The sequence below is a fragment of the Microcaecilia unicolor genome, chromosome 11 (assembly GCF_901765095.1).
Source record: "Microcaecilia unicolor chromosome 11, aMicUni1.1, whole genome shotgun sequence".
NCBI classification, from domain to species: domain Eukaryota; kingdom Metazoa; phylum Chordata; class Amphibia; order Gymnophiona; family Siphonopidae; genus Microcaecilia; species Microcaecilia unicolor.
Window position 1 is genome coordinate 110365856 of NC_044041.1, and position 17489 is coordinate 110383344.

At 46.5% G+C, this 17489-nt stretch overlaps 1 protein-coding gene across 3 annotated transcripts in view; it reads right to left on the reverse strand.

Moving 5' to 3' along the window:
• EML3 (EMAP like 3) overlaps positions 1–17489 on the reverse strand; it is a 160720-nt gene that overhangs the window by 31783 nt on the left and 111448 nt on the right. For all 3 annotated transcript variants that reach the window (XM_030217630.1, XM_030217631.1, XM_030217629.1), the window contains 4 exons: positions 16208–16303; positions 7370–7504; positions 5731–5869; positions 763–914 (listed from right to left, as the gene is read on the reverse strand). In XM_030217630.1, coding sequence (XP_030073490.1) covers positions 763–914; positions 5731–5869; positions 7370–7504; positions 16208–16303 — 522 coding nt within the window. The remainder of the gene's footprint in view (positions 1–762; positions 915–5730; positions 5870–7369; positions 7505–16207; positions 16304–17489) is intronic.

The window sequence follows — 17489 nt, forward strand, 5'->3', positions numbered from 1 at the left end:
GCTGACCGCAGGAGTTAGCTGGGCTAACTCCCGCAGTCTGAATATCGGCCCCATAACATTTTAGAAGGAAAGAATGCCATTTTATGAAGATCGGTTTGAAGATAACTGGCTAAGTCAATATTCAGACTTAACCGGTTATGTTCAAACTGGCCAACGATATTCTATCTATTCATGCAGCCAAATATAGCCACTAAAGTGGGGCTGAAAATCAGCGGATAGCAGGTTATATTGGCCGATATAACTGGCTAGGAACTAACTGGTGATATTCAGTGGGAGATAGTCTACTATCCTCTCACTGAATATTGACAGATAGCCGGTTATGAGCACTTAACCAGCCAGATGCTGATCCTGGCTGGTTAAATGCTTTTCAACATCGGGGGTGTGTAGGGGGGTATATTTTGAATTATTGTAAACTACATAGATGGTTTTGATATGCAATATATCAAGAATTAATAAACTTAAAACTTGAAAATAAATTGTTGGTAGTGGTCAAATCTCACTGGATCTACAAGAAGACATTGGCAGACCCCAAATGGAATCTTACAGAGTCTGTAAGTGTACTTTGAAAGGTGATGTGAGGGGCATGGTAGAAAGAGGAGTGGCTGCTGGGATCCATATGGGAAATTGTGTACATCAACAAAAGGGGGTAAATCCTAGCTGGGAAGACTGAGTGAACCACAATTGATCTTTATCTGTTGAAATTTACTGTGTTACTAAGTTTCTCCTGATAGAGAAACAGAACTCTCAAATTGCATGTCCCACCTCAGTCTCCTTCTCCACAACAAGGGAGGGGCTCCACTGGATGATCCTGCGGTCCTTTCCGCCCCCACTCAGCACCGATCCACAGCGCAGGAGGCACAGTGAGAAAATGCTGCCTTCATGAGCCTTCGACTGTTTCACAATCTGGAAGGTCTCTAAGAGAACAACATAGAGAAAGCAAGTCTCAAAAACCATTTACTGGGATAAATAAGCTATTTGAAAAGTGCACACCCTTTCCCTGGTAAAAGATGGTGCAAGGATCAAAAGGAAATTCCTTTTACTCATGAGAAAAAGAAGACAAGTTCAGGGTGGAGCTAGGTCAGGGGAGGCAATAACTTATGCAACTTTGCTTATTCAAACTATAGCCCCAATGCTCAAAGCTTACCATGCTCGCAACGATTGATTTAGAGTAATTGTAACCGGTCTAGTGCGCATGTTATTCAGCATCTAATGCACAAAGGAGTTCTGTGTCGCTTTTACTGTTCACAGTAGCCAGTGGCGTTCCTAGCCTCGACGGCACCTGGGGCGGATCGCCGATACGCCCCCCCCCCCCGGGTACAGCGCCCCCCCCCCCCCGCGAAATGACACCCCCCTCCTGGGTGCATGCCGCTGGGGGGGGGGGGTGCCACAGCGCACACCTGTCTGCTCCCAGTTTGCTACGCTCGCTAAATTCTCTCGTTCGCTGCAGCTCCCTCCCTCTGCCCCGGAACAGGAAGTAACCTGTTCCGGGGCAGAAGGAGGGAGCTGCAGCGAACGAGAGAATTTAGCGAGCGTAGCGAACTGGGAGCAGACAGGCGCGCGCTGCGGCACCCCCCCAGTGGCGTGCACCCGGGGCGGACCGCCCCCACCGCCCCCCCCCCCTGGTACGCCACTGATAGTAGCAGCTACCGATATCCTATGCAAATGTATTACAACAAGCTCATTAGTATTAAAATGAGCATTCCGTGCAATGCACAGACGTTTCCATGTGATGCACAGAAAGGAGCGCTGAGCAGACGTGCTGTGCAGAGGGTTTGTTCCTGGTTGTAAGGAGACTTTGAGCCTTCGCTGTAACGGACCTCCCGGCCGATGAGATAAGGGCCTGAGCTTCCTGACCAGTGATGATTGTATGTATAGTGATGTAATTATTCCTTCTTTTTCCTAGTCTAAGAACACTTGGCATTGCTTAGATGTAGAGACCAGTGATGTAATGATTGTTTATACAGCTAATCATTGTATATGTCTTAACCATTGTATATATCCTAATCATTGTAGAATTTAGCTTCTCTAATAAAGGTTTTCATGTACTTATTACGAATCCAAAAGAATCCACGGTAATTATTGAGCAGCTTGTGTTAGAGAGACAGGCTGTAAATCCATAGCAGTTCAAGCGCTTACCTTTAAAGTTCAGAATGTTCCTGCAGGTCTGGAGCTGTCATTGCATGAGGGCAACTTCTCGGTGGAGCAGTTTGCTTGCATTTTTCAATAGTATCTGTACGTGTGTTTGACCCACACATAGCAGGTGTTAAAAAGTTACAGTGGAATAATTTTTAATAGTATCTACATGTGTGTGTGAAATGTGCCACGTGTGTGTGTATTACATGTGTGCTTCCTGCACATACCACTAGTGTTAAAATTTGCTGTGGGGGAAAAAAAAAAGGAAACTCCATATGATGTCACTGGACTGACGCATGCCTACACATAGCTGCTGACGGGGGGTGCAAAATTCCCCGGGCCCAGGCCTCCAAGGGGGCCTGGCGCCAGGGTCTCTCTCTCTCTCCTGCTCCTGATGGGACCCAAGTGATCGCGTCCCGACAGGAGCAGGAGAGAGAAAACTCTGGCACCACAGCCGGGCCCCCGTTGCGCAAAATGCAGCGGTCAGGTTGCTTTTTGGGTACCCTTGCTATATGCATATCATTCCAATTCTTAAGAGCTCCCGGTTAGACAGTAAGTTTGGGTTTGTTTGTTTTTTTTTATTTTATTGTCATTTCAGCTTCATTGAGATTGTATCAGCCTGCAAGACCTTTGAGATCCACCAAGGCTAATTTGTTTGATCTCCCATCATTTAGAGTGATTAGATTGGATGAATTCTGCAAATCTACTTTCAAATTATGGGGGGCCTAAACTGTGGAATAAGCTGCCTGAACAGAAAAGATCTATTGCATCTTTGGAGCAGTTTAAAAAGGATTTAAAAACTTTGTTATTTCATGAGGCATTTGATAATTAAGAGAGTTGGAGAAGTATTTTTGGAGCTGCATAATATGATGAACATACTGGAGATATGTGGTGGTTTGTTTTATCTGGGTATGATTATGTTACTTTATGTTGTGAATGTTTAACTGTAAGCCTAGAACATTGTAATTGAGCAGGTTATAGCTTTTGAAATAAATAAATAAATAAACTTTTGAGAATCAGGGCCTCAGTGTGGTATTTTTCACAGAAAAGCAGGTGGAAACTCTGCAGACATTATTTCCTGGGCAATTTTCGAAGTGAAAGTAGGTGATATGAGTTTATTTTGGATGGACCATGCAGGTCTTTTATCTGCTGTTACTGTGTGTCTACTTTGAATTTATACCTGTCAGCAGTTTTAAAAATTACTCTCAAATGACAATAATCCTTGAATTCCACGGGATCTAAGGTGCAAAATGCAAGACCACTACTTGTGCAATTTTCCAAATCCTTAAAAACATGAGTTCTACAATTTTTTTTTGTTTCAGTTGAGATTTGAACTGCTAACTTACTAACTGAGCTACAGGCCCATGAGATATACACAAATACTTGATTTTTCTCTTTATTAGGGAGGTACAGTCTAACACTCCTTTTTGTTGTTACTTTCACTGTAATTAAGATGATGATAACCAAAAGTAATTTTCACTTCTGCTTTTTTCTGGCATTGTTGAGTTAATATCCATGGTGCCAGACTGCCCACTATTGTCTCTGTTTGGGTGCTCAACTTCCTTTTTATTTCTATGTACCATATACAATAACATCAATCTCAGAATCCCTTAGGCTTTAGGATACACAGCCACTCTCCCAGAATCCCCTGGCCCAGTGGCCTACATTATACACAGCCTCTGTCTCATCAATCCTACAATCTCCTGGACTACAGAATATATGCAGCCGGTGTCTCATCTACATCAGAATCCCCTGGGCTATATTATACACAGTAAACCGGTGTCATATGAGTGAAGGACGCCATAGCTTAAGGTATCGTGAACTGCCATCGGTTACTTGGCCCCCTGACGAAGCCAGATTGCAGAGTGAAACAGAGTGCCCTGTTGGGTATTATAGCATAAGCTAAGTAACTTTTTTGTTTAAGTAGGAGATACACATCATGATCCAGTGGAGTTTTTTATGACCTATGAGAATAATAGAGTCAATGAAATGCTGGCATTAATTATATTGATGTCATATTGCCATGCTTTGACTGTTGAGGTCTTTTTCTCCATTATACATAAACCAAAAAACGTTTTCAAATTGACACCACTTCCATTTCAATGTTAAGGTTGTTTTAATTATATTCAGCTTTATATTGGTTTATCCACCACGGTTTTTGCTGAATTTTTTGTCAGTACTATCTAAATCATACACAGACATTGTCTCATCAATACCAGAATTTCCCAGGATACAAGATATATAGCTCCTGTCTCATCAATACCAGAATCCTGTAGGTTATATCATACATAGATACTGTCTCATAAATCCCAGAATTCTCCAAGGTACAGGATATATAGCCACTGGCTTATCAATCCCAGAATTCCCTGGGCTATATTATACACAGACACTGTCTCATCAGTATTAGAAGTCCCTAGGTTACAAGATATACAGCCACTGTCTCATCAATACCAGAATCCTCTGGGCTACAATATACACAACCACTTTCCCATCAGTTCCAGAATCCTCTTGGCTTTAGGATACACACAGGGGCATTTTCGAAAGGGACATCCAAGGGGTGCGGAAACCCATATTTTCGAAACAAGATGGACGTCCATCTTTCGTTTCGAAAATACCGTCAGGGATGTCCAAATCCTTAAATTTTGACATCCCTAGGCATAGACGTTTCTGACTTTTGGCGATTTTCGAAACCAAAGATGTCTATGTCAAAAACGTCCTAATGCAAGCCATTTGGGCGTGGGAGGAGCCAGCATTTGTACTGCACTGTTCCCCCTGACATGCCAGGACACCAACTGGGCACCCTAAGGGTCACTGCAGTGGACTTCATAAATTGCTCCCAGGTACATAGCTCCCTTACCTTGTGTGCTGAGCCCCCCCCCAAACCCACTACCCACAACTGTACACCACTGCCATAGCCCTTATGGGTGAAGGGTGCACCTAGATGTGGGTACAGTGGGTTTCTGGTGGGTTTTGGAGGGCTCTCTGTTTCCTCCACAAATGTAACAGGTAGGGGGGGTATGGGCCTGGGTCCGCCTGTCTGAAGTGCACTGCAGTACCCACAAAAACTGCTCCCGGGACCTGCATGTGCTGTCATGAACCTGAGTATGACATCTGAGGCTGGCATAGAGGCTGGCACGACATATTTTTAAAAATGTTTTTGAGGGTGGGAGGGGGTTAGTGACCACTGGGGGAGTAACAGGAAGTCATCCCTGATTCCCTCTGGTGGTCATCTGGTCATTTCGCACCTTAGTTGTAATAAAAACACGTCCAGGTGAAAATGTCCAAGTGTTCGTCAGGGACACCCTTGTTTTTTTCGATTATGGGTCAAGGACGTCCAAGTGTTAGGCACACCTAAGTCCCGCCTTTGCTACGCCTCCGAAATGACCCCTTGAACTTTGGCCGTCCTTGCAACGGAGTGCAGTTGGAGACATCCTAAATCAGGTTTCGATTATACTGATTTGGATGTCCCTGGGAGAAGGACGTCCATCTTCCAATTTATGTCGAAAGATAGAAATCCTTCTCTTTCGAAAATGAGCCCAACAGTCACTGTCCTATTCATTCCAGAATCCTCTGAGGCCCAGTCATAATTTCTCTCACCTTTTGCACCTTTCCCCAAGGTCCTTATATCAGCTGCTGTTTTGCCCCATGTTAGGATGTTTCCCTCAGAGTCTCCAGTCAGGACATCTCCATTGGCACTGAACACGAAGCACTGAATGAATTTGGGTTTCTTATACTTCTGGAAAACCACAAGATAAAACATTTAAGTACAAGACTTATTAAGACCACTTTGCTTAGTGTGTGGGGCTCCCTTAATTTGCGGATGTCCTGCTCTTCCATCAGTGTGTTGGGGTTCCTTTATGTTAGAGAAAAGATGGAATAGGAGGGAACTAATAGAAATTTTCAAGCATTTGACAGGCTTTAATAAAGAATGAGAGAAAGAGAAATCTTTTATGGACAAGGAAACTTAAAGGGAAGGACTCACGATATGAAATTTCAACAGGTGTTCAGGAAACATGAGAAAACATTTCTCCACTGAGAGAGTAGTTGACATGTAGAACAGCTTACCAGTAGAGGTAACAACAACCAAACCATGATGGAATTTAAAAGTGCTTGGGGCAGGTGCAGAGCATGGTGGTAAATAGCTGGTGGGATAATAGGCACACTGCATTAAAGAAATGGATATACAGTATGTTGGACAGTTTTGGAGAGTGCTAGTGGGAGCTCATCTACCTACAGGAAATAGCAGAAAACCAGAGAAATGAGGAGGAGAAGTTTGGTAACTTTGTTGTTCAGCTTAGTAGTGGAGGAGTAGCCTAGTGGTTAGTGCAGTGGACGTTGATCCTGGGGAACTGAGTTTGATTCCCACTGCAGCTCCTTGTGACTCTGGGCAAGTCACTTAACCCTCCATTGCCTCAGGTACAAACTTAGATTGTGAGCCCTCCTGGAACAGAGAAATATCCAATGTACCTGAATGTAACTCACCTTGAGCTACTACTGAAAAAGGTGTGAGCAAAATCTAAATAAATAAAAAATTGCCACATGCCATTTACTGCTGGAGCCCTTACTGCCTCCTATTTAGGAGGCTCTGAGGGCTCCGGCAGTGCGCAGAACTGCCTGATTACCACCAGGCACGCCCAAGGCACTAGAAAATAAAAAACAATTTCCTAGCGTCAGAAACAGCATGCTTTAGTGCTGATTTCTTGTGTGCAAACCCGGCGACAGCCCCACCACCGGGTAGCAAATAGGCCCCAAAGTGTGCACCTTAGTTCAATGTGGAAATCACCAACCTGTGGAATCTCAGGGGAAGCTTTGAGAGGGGGGATGTGTTTGCAAGGTGGTTTTGGGGGGGAAGAGGGAGGTTAATCCTTTAATGGCCTGGCAGCACTGGGCTGTGGATTAGTGGCTTGATGCTCCTGGGCTGAAAAATAATGCCAGCTTATAGCTAATGTTATTTTTCTAAGAATAAGGCAGCTTGCAGAGTTCACTGCAAGCTGCAATATTCGATATACATAATAATGAGGTATTTAACACGTATGTTCATGCTATGCAACTTATTACATATCCCACATTAACTTATATTAACATGTGTTATGGTAATATAATACATGCTATTGCCAAGTAATATGTTTTAGGGGACAAATAACATGCACTATGGCTATATCATACTTTAATAACTACCCCCCTTATGTTTCCTTGACGACATCCTGCTTTTTGATCAGTATGCTGGCTACTTTACCCCAAAGATGCCTTGCTTTTTGGTCAAAGTGCTTCCTTGCCAGGTCCAGAAGTAGATATGAGATTTCCCACTGGTGATGATATTGCTGCTGTCTGTCGGACTGAACTCCACAGTAAGCACAGACTCGTTTGTACTCTGTAGGCAGAGGAAGAAAGAAGACAGGAATATACTCAGGTATTCTCACTTCTGGAGCATTGAGTGGAGCAATGCACTTTATAACCTCTTCCCACTACACCCATGTAAGCTCAGGGGAGACCTCAAGTCAGCCTTCCTGCTGTTGAGGGGGGAGGGGAGGGAAGGAGGCTTCAATATCATCCTTTGAATCAATGAGGGCCAGGCAGTAGTCCCTCACAATTGAAAAGGCAATATTGAAACACCACCATTCCTTCTCTCCCCACCCCACTTCCTCCTTGGCACATTGTTCTCTGCCTAGAATTGTGAAGACAGTGCACAATACAAATCTTGAGAAATAAATATATAAATCATAGAGCTACATAGAGGAAGTGCTGCCCAGCAGGTTTCTGGGATATAAGTGTCACCCTTCCCCTGCTGACTGGAATATTCCCTCTCTGAATGTGTCGTGAGAGTAGGAATATCTGTCGGAGCACATTTCTGTGTGCAAGAGTATGTATGTGACTGCACAAGTATGAAATTGTGAATGGCTATATTGCACATCAGCATACATATTAAAGCAGTGGTATATGTGAGTATGTGGGAAACCGTGTTTATGGTTGTAGGGTGGGTAATTTTATAAAAGGTCACCTAGGAAGGGAAAGCACACAGGTGCAAATGTTGTGCCTAGGGCTCCATAGCCAAGGCAAAAAGTACTAGAGAGAGGGCATAGCCCAGACGAGTACCCAGAGCCAATTCAAAGCTATCCATGTAGGCTGCATTAACCCGTAAGCTAGTCAGGGGATGGTTATACAAAGTACATACCCAAGCTAGGAATTTCCCTGAAATCCCAACATATTCCAGGACCCGAAACAAATATAACCAGTACACCCGGTCAAAAGGTTTTTCCGCGTTGACACTCAAGATAATAACCAGAGTACAGTGGTGCTGCACAGACCACATAAGATGACAAACTCGACGAATGTTATCAAATGTTTGACACCCATGGATAAATCCCAATTAGTCATCGGCCACCAAATAGGACATATATCACTGCAACCTCTGCGCCAGAATCTTGGTGAAGATTTTATAATCGACACCCAGCAGGGAGATAGGGAGGTATGAGCCACACTCACGAGGATCCTTCGCCCTGCCCACCAGACGTAATGAATATGGTAGAAGAGAGTCCTCCACCAGGCTATTTAGCAAGTTAGTCAATGGCTTGATCAGATCATTTTTAAAGATTTTATAGAACTGAATTGTATAATGGTCGAGTCCCGGACCCTTACCATATGGCAAATCTTGAATTGCCCAGCGAACCTCCTCATCCAAAATGGGTGTGGACAGCTGAGAGGCCTCAGCCATGGACATCTTAGGAAGGTTCAGGTCGGCAAAGAAGCCCTCCATCTCCTCAAAGGAGACCATCTATTCAGGCTGATCAAGGGCCTTGTAAAAATTGATGAAGGCCTCCTGAATTTGCTCCCGAGTGACAAGAAGTCTGCCGGAACTGTCTCTAATTCACAGGATGTAATTTTGTTGTGCCTGTTTTTTTTTTTAATTTATGAGCTAAAAGCCGACCCACCTGGTTTTCACCTTCATAAAACTCCTGCTGCAACAACTGCAACTTTTCATTGATCTCCTCTAAATCCAGTTCATGCAAATCTGCATGCAGTTTTGCCAAACGGGGCAGAAAAGCTGAAGAAGCACCTCCTGTTTATGCTGACCTTCTAAGGCATACAACTGCTGACAAAGCTTGAGCCTTTCCACGAGCGCTCCTTAAACTGATGGGATGCCAGTACAATAAGTTTCCCTCTCAACACTGCCTTTAGTCCCTCCCAGAAAACTGATGGAGAGATCTCAGGCAAATCGTTAAACTCAAAGTACTGTTTAAGATCTTTCTCCAACTGTTGCACATTTGTAGGATCGCTCAACAGCGCATCATCTAGCCTCCAAGGCCCTTGCCTCTCAGGACCTCCCCTCTGAGCCAGGCAAAGCACGACTGGGGCACAATCAGACCAAACTAAGGACTCAATGGTAGCCAAAGGAACATATTGATCCAAGAATAAGTATCATAAGCTGCTGAGTGATGTGTATAATCACGCTCCTGAGGGTGATGAAAACGCCATGCATTAATCAAATCCCAAGAAAAGAGCAGTGTGCTAAACTTTTTCCTACCTGCCTTGCCATACCCCACCATCCAGGCCACATTATCCAATGAGGGATTGCGCTCGATGTTAAAGACTCTTCCAATTAAAAGTTGCCCCTCTGCTTTTGCACCCAAGAGACCACTAAGAGCCTCAAAAAAGGCGCCCCGCTCCACACTGGGAGCATAAACATTGAGCAGGGTGTAGAGCTAGTGCTCCAGTTCCACCATGAAAAGAATGTAGCATCCTTCCTGATCACGCACTATATCATGGACCACTATGGCCAAGGAGCTAGCTAGTAGAATACAGATCCCAGTAGTCTTATTCTTGGCTTTATTAGAAGCAAAAATCATATAGGAATATTTTTATGGCAAAATAGGGCCTCATGATGCGGTAGCAGGTATGTTTCCTGAACCACCCACATCTATACAAACTCTGGCTGCTTCCTTAAAATAAAGTTGGTGCTTATTCAGGGAATTAAGGCCCAGTATGCTGAGGGAAATACATACCAACTGTTTAGGCCTCACCTGTAAGTATCAGAAAGAAGGGTGCAATCATACAGTTGGACAGTAGGAGATCACAAGTGCTAGGCAGCGGACATTGATACACCAAACATTCATGCCTCACAATCATCTTCTAAACTCCATCCATAGCCTGATCAGTCAACTCAACTAGCCACCCCCACCCCCAAACACCCTCCCCCTCAACCCTTCCCCACCTGCAAACACCCTCCCCCTAACCCCTCTCCCACCCTCTACCCCCTCCCAAATCCCCTACACCTAGCAGAACAAGGCCTCCCATAAGTGGCCCTATGAAGGAAGATAAGCACCCCCTGACAGTCTAACCCCCTGTCCAGGATTGCCTGCAGAGATTAAAAAAGAACTACCAGCAGAAGCTATAAAGGTAACAGACTCCTTGCAGTCAAGGGCTAGCAGGCAGTACCACCATGTCAGTGCCCAAGTCCCAGAGCAGAGTGAAACAACTGTCGAACAGGATTTAAAAAAACAAAACTGTAATCCAACCATGAAGTGGAGAGCGATAAGAAACCAAACCATGACCGCCGTAGGCAGTGAGCTAGTAATCAATCAGGCAAAGTTGTAGAGCCTTCGGAAGCATCTGAGCTGTACTGAAGTCGTTGTTTCTGGGTCCCCCTGCGCCTACACTGACTCATCGGGGGCCGCTTAGAAGTTGAATCATGCTCAAGGCCACTAGAATCACCATACCTCAGTTTAGCCTCTCACAGCAAAGTGATGGCTTCAACAGGTGTGGACACATTATACGTCTTCTTGTTGAGCACAAATGACAGGCTAAAAGGGTAAAGCCACCGGTAGCGTATATTATTGTCCACCAAACACCAGGCAAAAGTCCCTGTGCCACCGCACAGTAATAGCAGAGATATCCGCAAGGAGCTCAATTTGTGCTCCATCTCGTGTGATATGGCCTACCTTGCGAGTCGCCTGGAGAATTCTCTCCTTCAAGGAAGCATAAAAATCATTGCACAATGTCCTGGGACTGGTCAGCTGGCTTGGGCCCCAAGGCTCTATGGACCAGTTCAAATTCAATCGCAGGGAGGTTCGCTGAACTGTCCGCAGCACCCAAAAAGTGGAAACACACCTGCTGCATTGGGGCAGCCACATCCTGTTCGCGAGGCCCTTTAGGAACACCACATGCACAAAGATTATTTCTGTGAGGTGTACTCTCTCCATCTTCTATTTTTAGAAGAAGATCCTCATGGCTCTACTGCTGCTGTCTGTGCTGTTGTTTAATGGCGTCCTTCCTCAAGAGATGACAAGCTGTGTTCGCCGCTTCCCCCTCAGCTGCTCGTCTGGTCTGGGCTGGGCCTGACGCATGGCACTGCAGCGGCCTGACCTGCAGGGGCCGAGTGAGGGGAACCCGGGGAAGAGACGGGACGACAAGGAGGATGTGTGGTCGGCGCACAGCAGCCTGCAGGCATTTAAGGAAGCCTGCAGCCCCGCCTTGGCGCCTTCTATTGGTCCAACTGGACCAATAGAAGGCTGCAGCCTGCCTCCGCGGGGCTTCCATTGGTTGCAGCCGCTGGAAAAACAGCCAACCCACGGCCGCGGGAAAAACAGCAGACCTGCGGACGCGGCGGCAAAAAGCTGCCCAAATTCCCGCAACCCACAGCTGTTGTGGAAACTAGCCTAATTGTACAGGAAACCCACCCATTTGGCAACTCTGAACCAGCCTTTCAACATGCTTATGAAGATCCAGTACACCCTGGTTATGCTGGATCACACGTTCCTCAAAGGCATTAAGCTGATGACCTATGTCACCTATTTTTTTTATGGAAACTGTTGACTTCTGAGTGCAATGTCACTTTAATATGGTCGATGGTAGGTTTTCAGGTCACTCATGCACTGTTGTAGATATGTCCTGTTCACTGGATCCTGTTCATTCAAAACAGCCTCCTCATGCTCTGGATCAGCATCCATAGTTTTGCACTGCAGGGAAGATGGCGCCATCTTGGCCCCTGCATGGTCCGATGAACCAGCTGCTTGGTAGGCATAAGCTTTTAAATTGGGCTTAGATTTCCTGCGCACCATCGGGTACCCCAAGCTTCCTGATGTTAAAAGCACCGCAAAAGAATTTTAACAAAAAGTCAGTCAGCACCGCTAATTTTTCGCTACAACTCCTGGGGAATGAGGAGCCTGTTGGCTAGGCAGCCATCAGCTGAGTGACTCAACATTGTATTCTCAATATAATATAAATGTTTAATTGCGAGAACCCTATTGGCAAATGTTGTATTTTGGTTGATGTGGTTTATCATAGATTTACTTTGCTTTTTTTTTTTAAATTAAGCCCAAATACATTGGTCCAGATATAATAATATAAAACACCAATAAAAAATAAAATGTGTGAAAGAAAAAAAATGCAAACCTGTGTATGTTATTGCCCCCTCACCTATGCTAAAAACCCACCTTGGAGAGTCCACCACAGCAATACTGATAAAAGTTCACACATTGTGAAACGAAACATATGCTTTTACTCACATACAGGAAAGACAGTTTTCAAGGAGCCTTTTTTCCCACGCTTTTGAATTGTGCCTCAGATTGTTACATGTAGGGCTGTATTTATCACTGATGCATGTATTTTCTGAGATGCATGTTGCTTGCTCAGGGCTGGCCTAAGGATATTTGATGTGGTAGGTGAACCTTCAGTCATGTGCCCCATCTGCTGGGGCAACTCAAGGCCCTTTGTCCCTATGTTCTGCATCTCCCCCTTCTCTACTTCTTGTCATGTCCAGTATCTCCCCTTCCCTTCTCTATCACCCCCCACCCCATGCCCTCAGGTATCCAGCATTTCCCCTACCCTTCTCTACTCCCAAGTGTCCAGCCTCTCCCCTTTGCTAATCCCTCTCAGGTGTCTAGCCTCTCCCTTTTCCTACCCTCCTGGTGACCCTGCTTCCCTACCCCGTGTCCTTCTCTTCTCCCTCAAGTATCTAGCATCTCTCCTCTTCTGTTCTTACCTGTGCCACCACAGCTTCTGCATGAGGCCTAGAGCAGACACACATGATTAAGGCCTGTTACATCCCTTTCTGTTCAGATGAGACAGGATGCAGCAGGCCATAAGCATGCATATCTGCTCCAGGCCCCATGCAAGCCACTTTCACTTTGCTTTAGGGCTTCTGAGGAGTGCCAATGCCAGGGCCAGAACTGTCCCCAGGTTTGTGCTACCCTAAGCTGAAGCTTAGTCCACATAGTGGTAGGGCTAGCCCTGTCCTCACTTGTAAAAGCTTTACTGGAGACAGGAAACATATGATATGGTTCAACAGAGCTGTAACTACATCACACTTCTTTGTACTACCCACATATGATCAGTAGATGGTAGCAGAGAGAGCAATCACACACCGCTGCACCAGTGCATTTCAGTCCTGCTCTGCAGCAATTGGTGTGACTCCAGTAATCAGGACCACTGACAGACAGATGATCTAAAACCCCGCGCTGTTCCAAACAGTGCTCCAAAAATAGCGCTGGAACAGCGCGGGGCGTTATTAGACCTATGATCAGAGATAATTGCATGCAAATTTAAGCACACAATTGTCTCTGATCATGGGGTAGAAGTGCGGGAGAATTGTGCCTGAGCATGCGCTCAGCACAATCCTCCTGCACTTGTTTGACAGGTCTGGGCTGTCAAAAGCCCAAACCTGTCAAACACAGGGGCTGGAGGTGCTTGGGACCACCAGACCCCAACTATCCCTGCCCCAAGCAACGGCGGCCGGAGGTCCGGCGGACCCCTGATACCCCTGACAATCCCCCCCCCCCCATGTTCATGGAGGGCTGGAGATCCGGTGGGTCTCCATCCCCCCCTAACTCCCCCAGCAAAGGGTCCCTGGTGGCCTAGTGGGTGATCAACCAACCTCCCCCCCCCCCAGCAACAGGGGGGTTGGAGGTTTGCTGGACCTCCGGTCCGCACCGACGATCCCCCCCCCCCAGGTTCAGGGAGGGCTGGAGATCCGGTGGGTCTCCATCCCCCCCTAGTCCCCCAGCAAGGGATCCCTGGTGGTCCAGTCCACCCTACTCCCCTGCCTTGTGTGTTGGAGGAGGGAGGGTAGCCTGCCTCCCTCCTCTTCCTGTGACACCACAAAATGGCAGCGCCCAGCCATGCCCAGTGTATCCTGGGATGCGCTGGGCAGGATCTCCAGCCCTCCCTGAACTTGGGGGGGGGGGATCATCATGGGGGGGGACTGGAGGTCCAGCGGACCTTCAGCCCCCCCTGTTGCTGGGGGGGGGGGGGTTGGTTGTTCGCCCACTAGGCCACCAGGGACCTTTTGCTGGAGGGAGTTAGGGGGGGCTGGAGACCCACCGGATCTCCAGCCCTCCCTGAACCTGGGTGGGGGGGATTGTCAGGGGGGACCGGAGGTCCGCCAGACCTCCAGCTCCCTATCGCAGGCAGGTTTGCTGTTGGGGGGAATGGGAGCCTGCCAGCATGCAAATGCATGCTGAACAGGGCTCACCATTCTTACCCAATGATCTGCAAATCCTAACGCCAGCTTGGAGCTGGCGTAGGGTTTCCCACGGCCAGCGACCCAATCTTTGGTGCGCTGGCCGCTGATCATTGGGGATGAATATGTTTAGCCCTGTTTAGCATGCATTTGCATGCAAGTTGCGTTCAGAGCTCTTAAGCACGTTGTTTCACGCGCTCAAGGGCTCTGATTATGGGGCATTAGCAAACGCCAGCGCTAGTATGGCGCTAACAGCCTCTAGCACCGGCGTTTACTTCTGATCATCCCCCTGTGAGAGACAAAGACAGGCCAGGGGCAAACAATCTTAAGGTCCCCACTGCTGACACACCTCCCCCCTGCCACCACACCATCAGTCAAAAGTTATTGGCTGGCAGGCAGCATTGATCAAGAAAGTCTGCTTTGCGACCATGTGTCCTTCCTGCTGTATTCTGCCTCCTGTGAAGTAACTTCCTGTTTCTGCATAGGCAGGATGTGACAGGAAGAAGAACCCGTGGCTGGCAGAGCAGTCTCTCTTGATCGTTGTTGCCTGCCAGCCAATGACTTTGAGGCAAGTAGAGGACCGGAGGGGGGGTGTTGGATTGGAGGGAAAGACGCTGGATCTGAATAAGCGAGGCTGGCTGTAGCAACATTGAAAAAAACCAGCTTTTCTATGGCCAGCACTGGGCCCTCCTTTGAGGTCGAGCCCAGGGCTTCTCCCCCCCCCCCCCCTTCCTCTTGACGGCCCTGCCAGTAATCAAACACACAGCCCTAACCCAACACACAGAGCAGATGGATTAAAGGAGGCCTGCAGACAACAGGCCAGATTTGGAGGACCCACCAGATTCAGAGGACCCAGACTCACCCACAAGCAAGATGTCAAGGACACCTGCTATTGAGAGGCTGGATTTGTGGCTACCTGCTTGCAAAGATACCTGCACTGTATGACAAGGGCCCAGTCAACTAGCCTGACTCAAACACCTGCAGGCTTCTCATCTTGGGCACTAAGCAGACCTTCTCATTTTACACCCTTGAACAGAAGAGATGATTGGGGACACAGGCCCCAATGCTAAGAACATATAGCACATGACTTCATCTTTACCAAATATTTACTCATTGTCATGGTTATTGTGTCAGGCACTTCATAAACCTTAAGATGGTAGCTGTCAAATTCCATTGATGTATATCTGCTGACGGAAGCCTTTATGTACATTTCCCCTCTCAAACACTCTTGTTTCTTGGCACTCATATGATCTCCCTTTTCTATTGCTTCATTTTGTTCCCCCCTTCCTACCCCCATGCAACCACCCTCTTATTTCTTTCTGTCTTTCTGATCTCCTTCTCCCTTGAATGTTCTTAAAGTTATTCACTAATGGCACCACAAAGATATTAAACATAACATAACAGCTTAAGCCTGACTGCCAGACATAAATATGCTGTAATAATCGCGTTGGCACTCCCAGAGTAAGCAACTACATGAAACAGTGCCAAGGTCTATAAAAAGAGTTTTTCCTAAACAGAAAGAACACAAATCCCAGAATGCACTTGGTCAATGGTTCCCAACACTGAATCTGGCAGTTTTATCTTAAAGAATGCTGAGTATCTCATCTGAGGATGGTTTACCTTAATCTCAGCCTGTTTATTACCCTTGACACAATCCCACACAGACAGCATATGTTCATTGGAGTCATCTACAACACAGAGATAGGCCCCATAATCCTAGGAGGAAATAAAGACAGAACAATGATCCAAGAAGAGGGTTAATAATTTTCTACAAAGCAACCACTCAGTTTAACATAATTAAATATCCTACAGCACTAGCAACATAACCACTCATCCAACATAATCACGTGCTGAACATCACCATCTACACAACTACTCATCCAATATAACTACATGCCCAACATCACCACCAGTGCAACCACTTATTCCCACTAATGCAAACACTTATTCCAGTGGTGTAGCTAGGAATAAATGGGCCTCAGGTGGAAAAATTAAGATGGGCCCCCTATAACACCCAATACATCCCAGACCTATATAGAAAACTTCTTAGGGTTACCATATTTACCCTGACAAAAAAAAAAGAATTAATAACCATGCCCCCTCCCCACTCCACACCCTCTGTCACGTCCCCTCCCCACCCCCATGTCACACCTTGACTTGACCCACCCCAAAGGAAGCCATCCCCTTCTATATATTTCCCTCCCCCACAAATCTTTTTCCAGCCTCCCTCTACCCACTTTTTTTTACAGCTCCTTCACCCCCCTACCCTCTACCCACATTCCACATCCCCTCCCTTATCGTGCCCTGGTGGTCTAGTGGCCTGTTTGGGGCAGGAAAGGTCCCCACTCTTTCCTGCTCAGCAATGCTGCTGCCCGCTTGCTGCCGGTGCTGCTTCAAAATGGCTGCCAACACTTCAAGCAGTGACCTCGCAAGACTTCTGGAAGTCTCATGTGGCCGCCATTTTAAGTCTCAGCAGCCATTTTGAAGCGGGGCCGGTAGCAAGTGGGAGACTTACTTGTCCGCTCTTTTTGAGAATACTATGGGATGTCTGGGCGGAAGATTCCAGCCTGCTCATTTGTTTGCAAACCCGGACAAACGGGCAGGCTGGAAAAACCCACCCCGAACATCCCTCAGTGTCCTCAAAAAGAGGACATGTCCGGGTAAAACCGGACTTATGGTAACTCTAAAACTTCTCACAGTAATAGAAATAGAAGTCGAAATGCAAGATATCAGAAAGATATATTTCCCAAAGCTGACATATTACAACCAATAAATTCAGAAAAAAACAAACTCTTTTCTACTTTTGTTGTCTGAGCATTGCTTTGGTCCCAGAGCCTCTTCTCTGCTTTTCTGTTTTGTCTTCTTAATTCACTTTCTGGGGTCTCTTGTCCTTTTGACATTT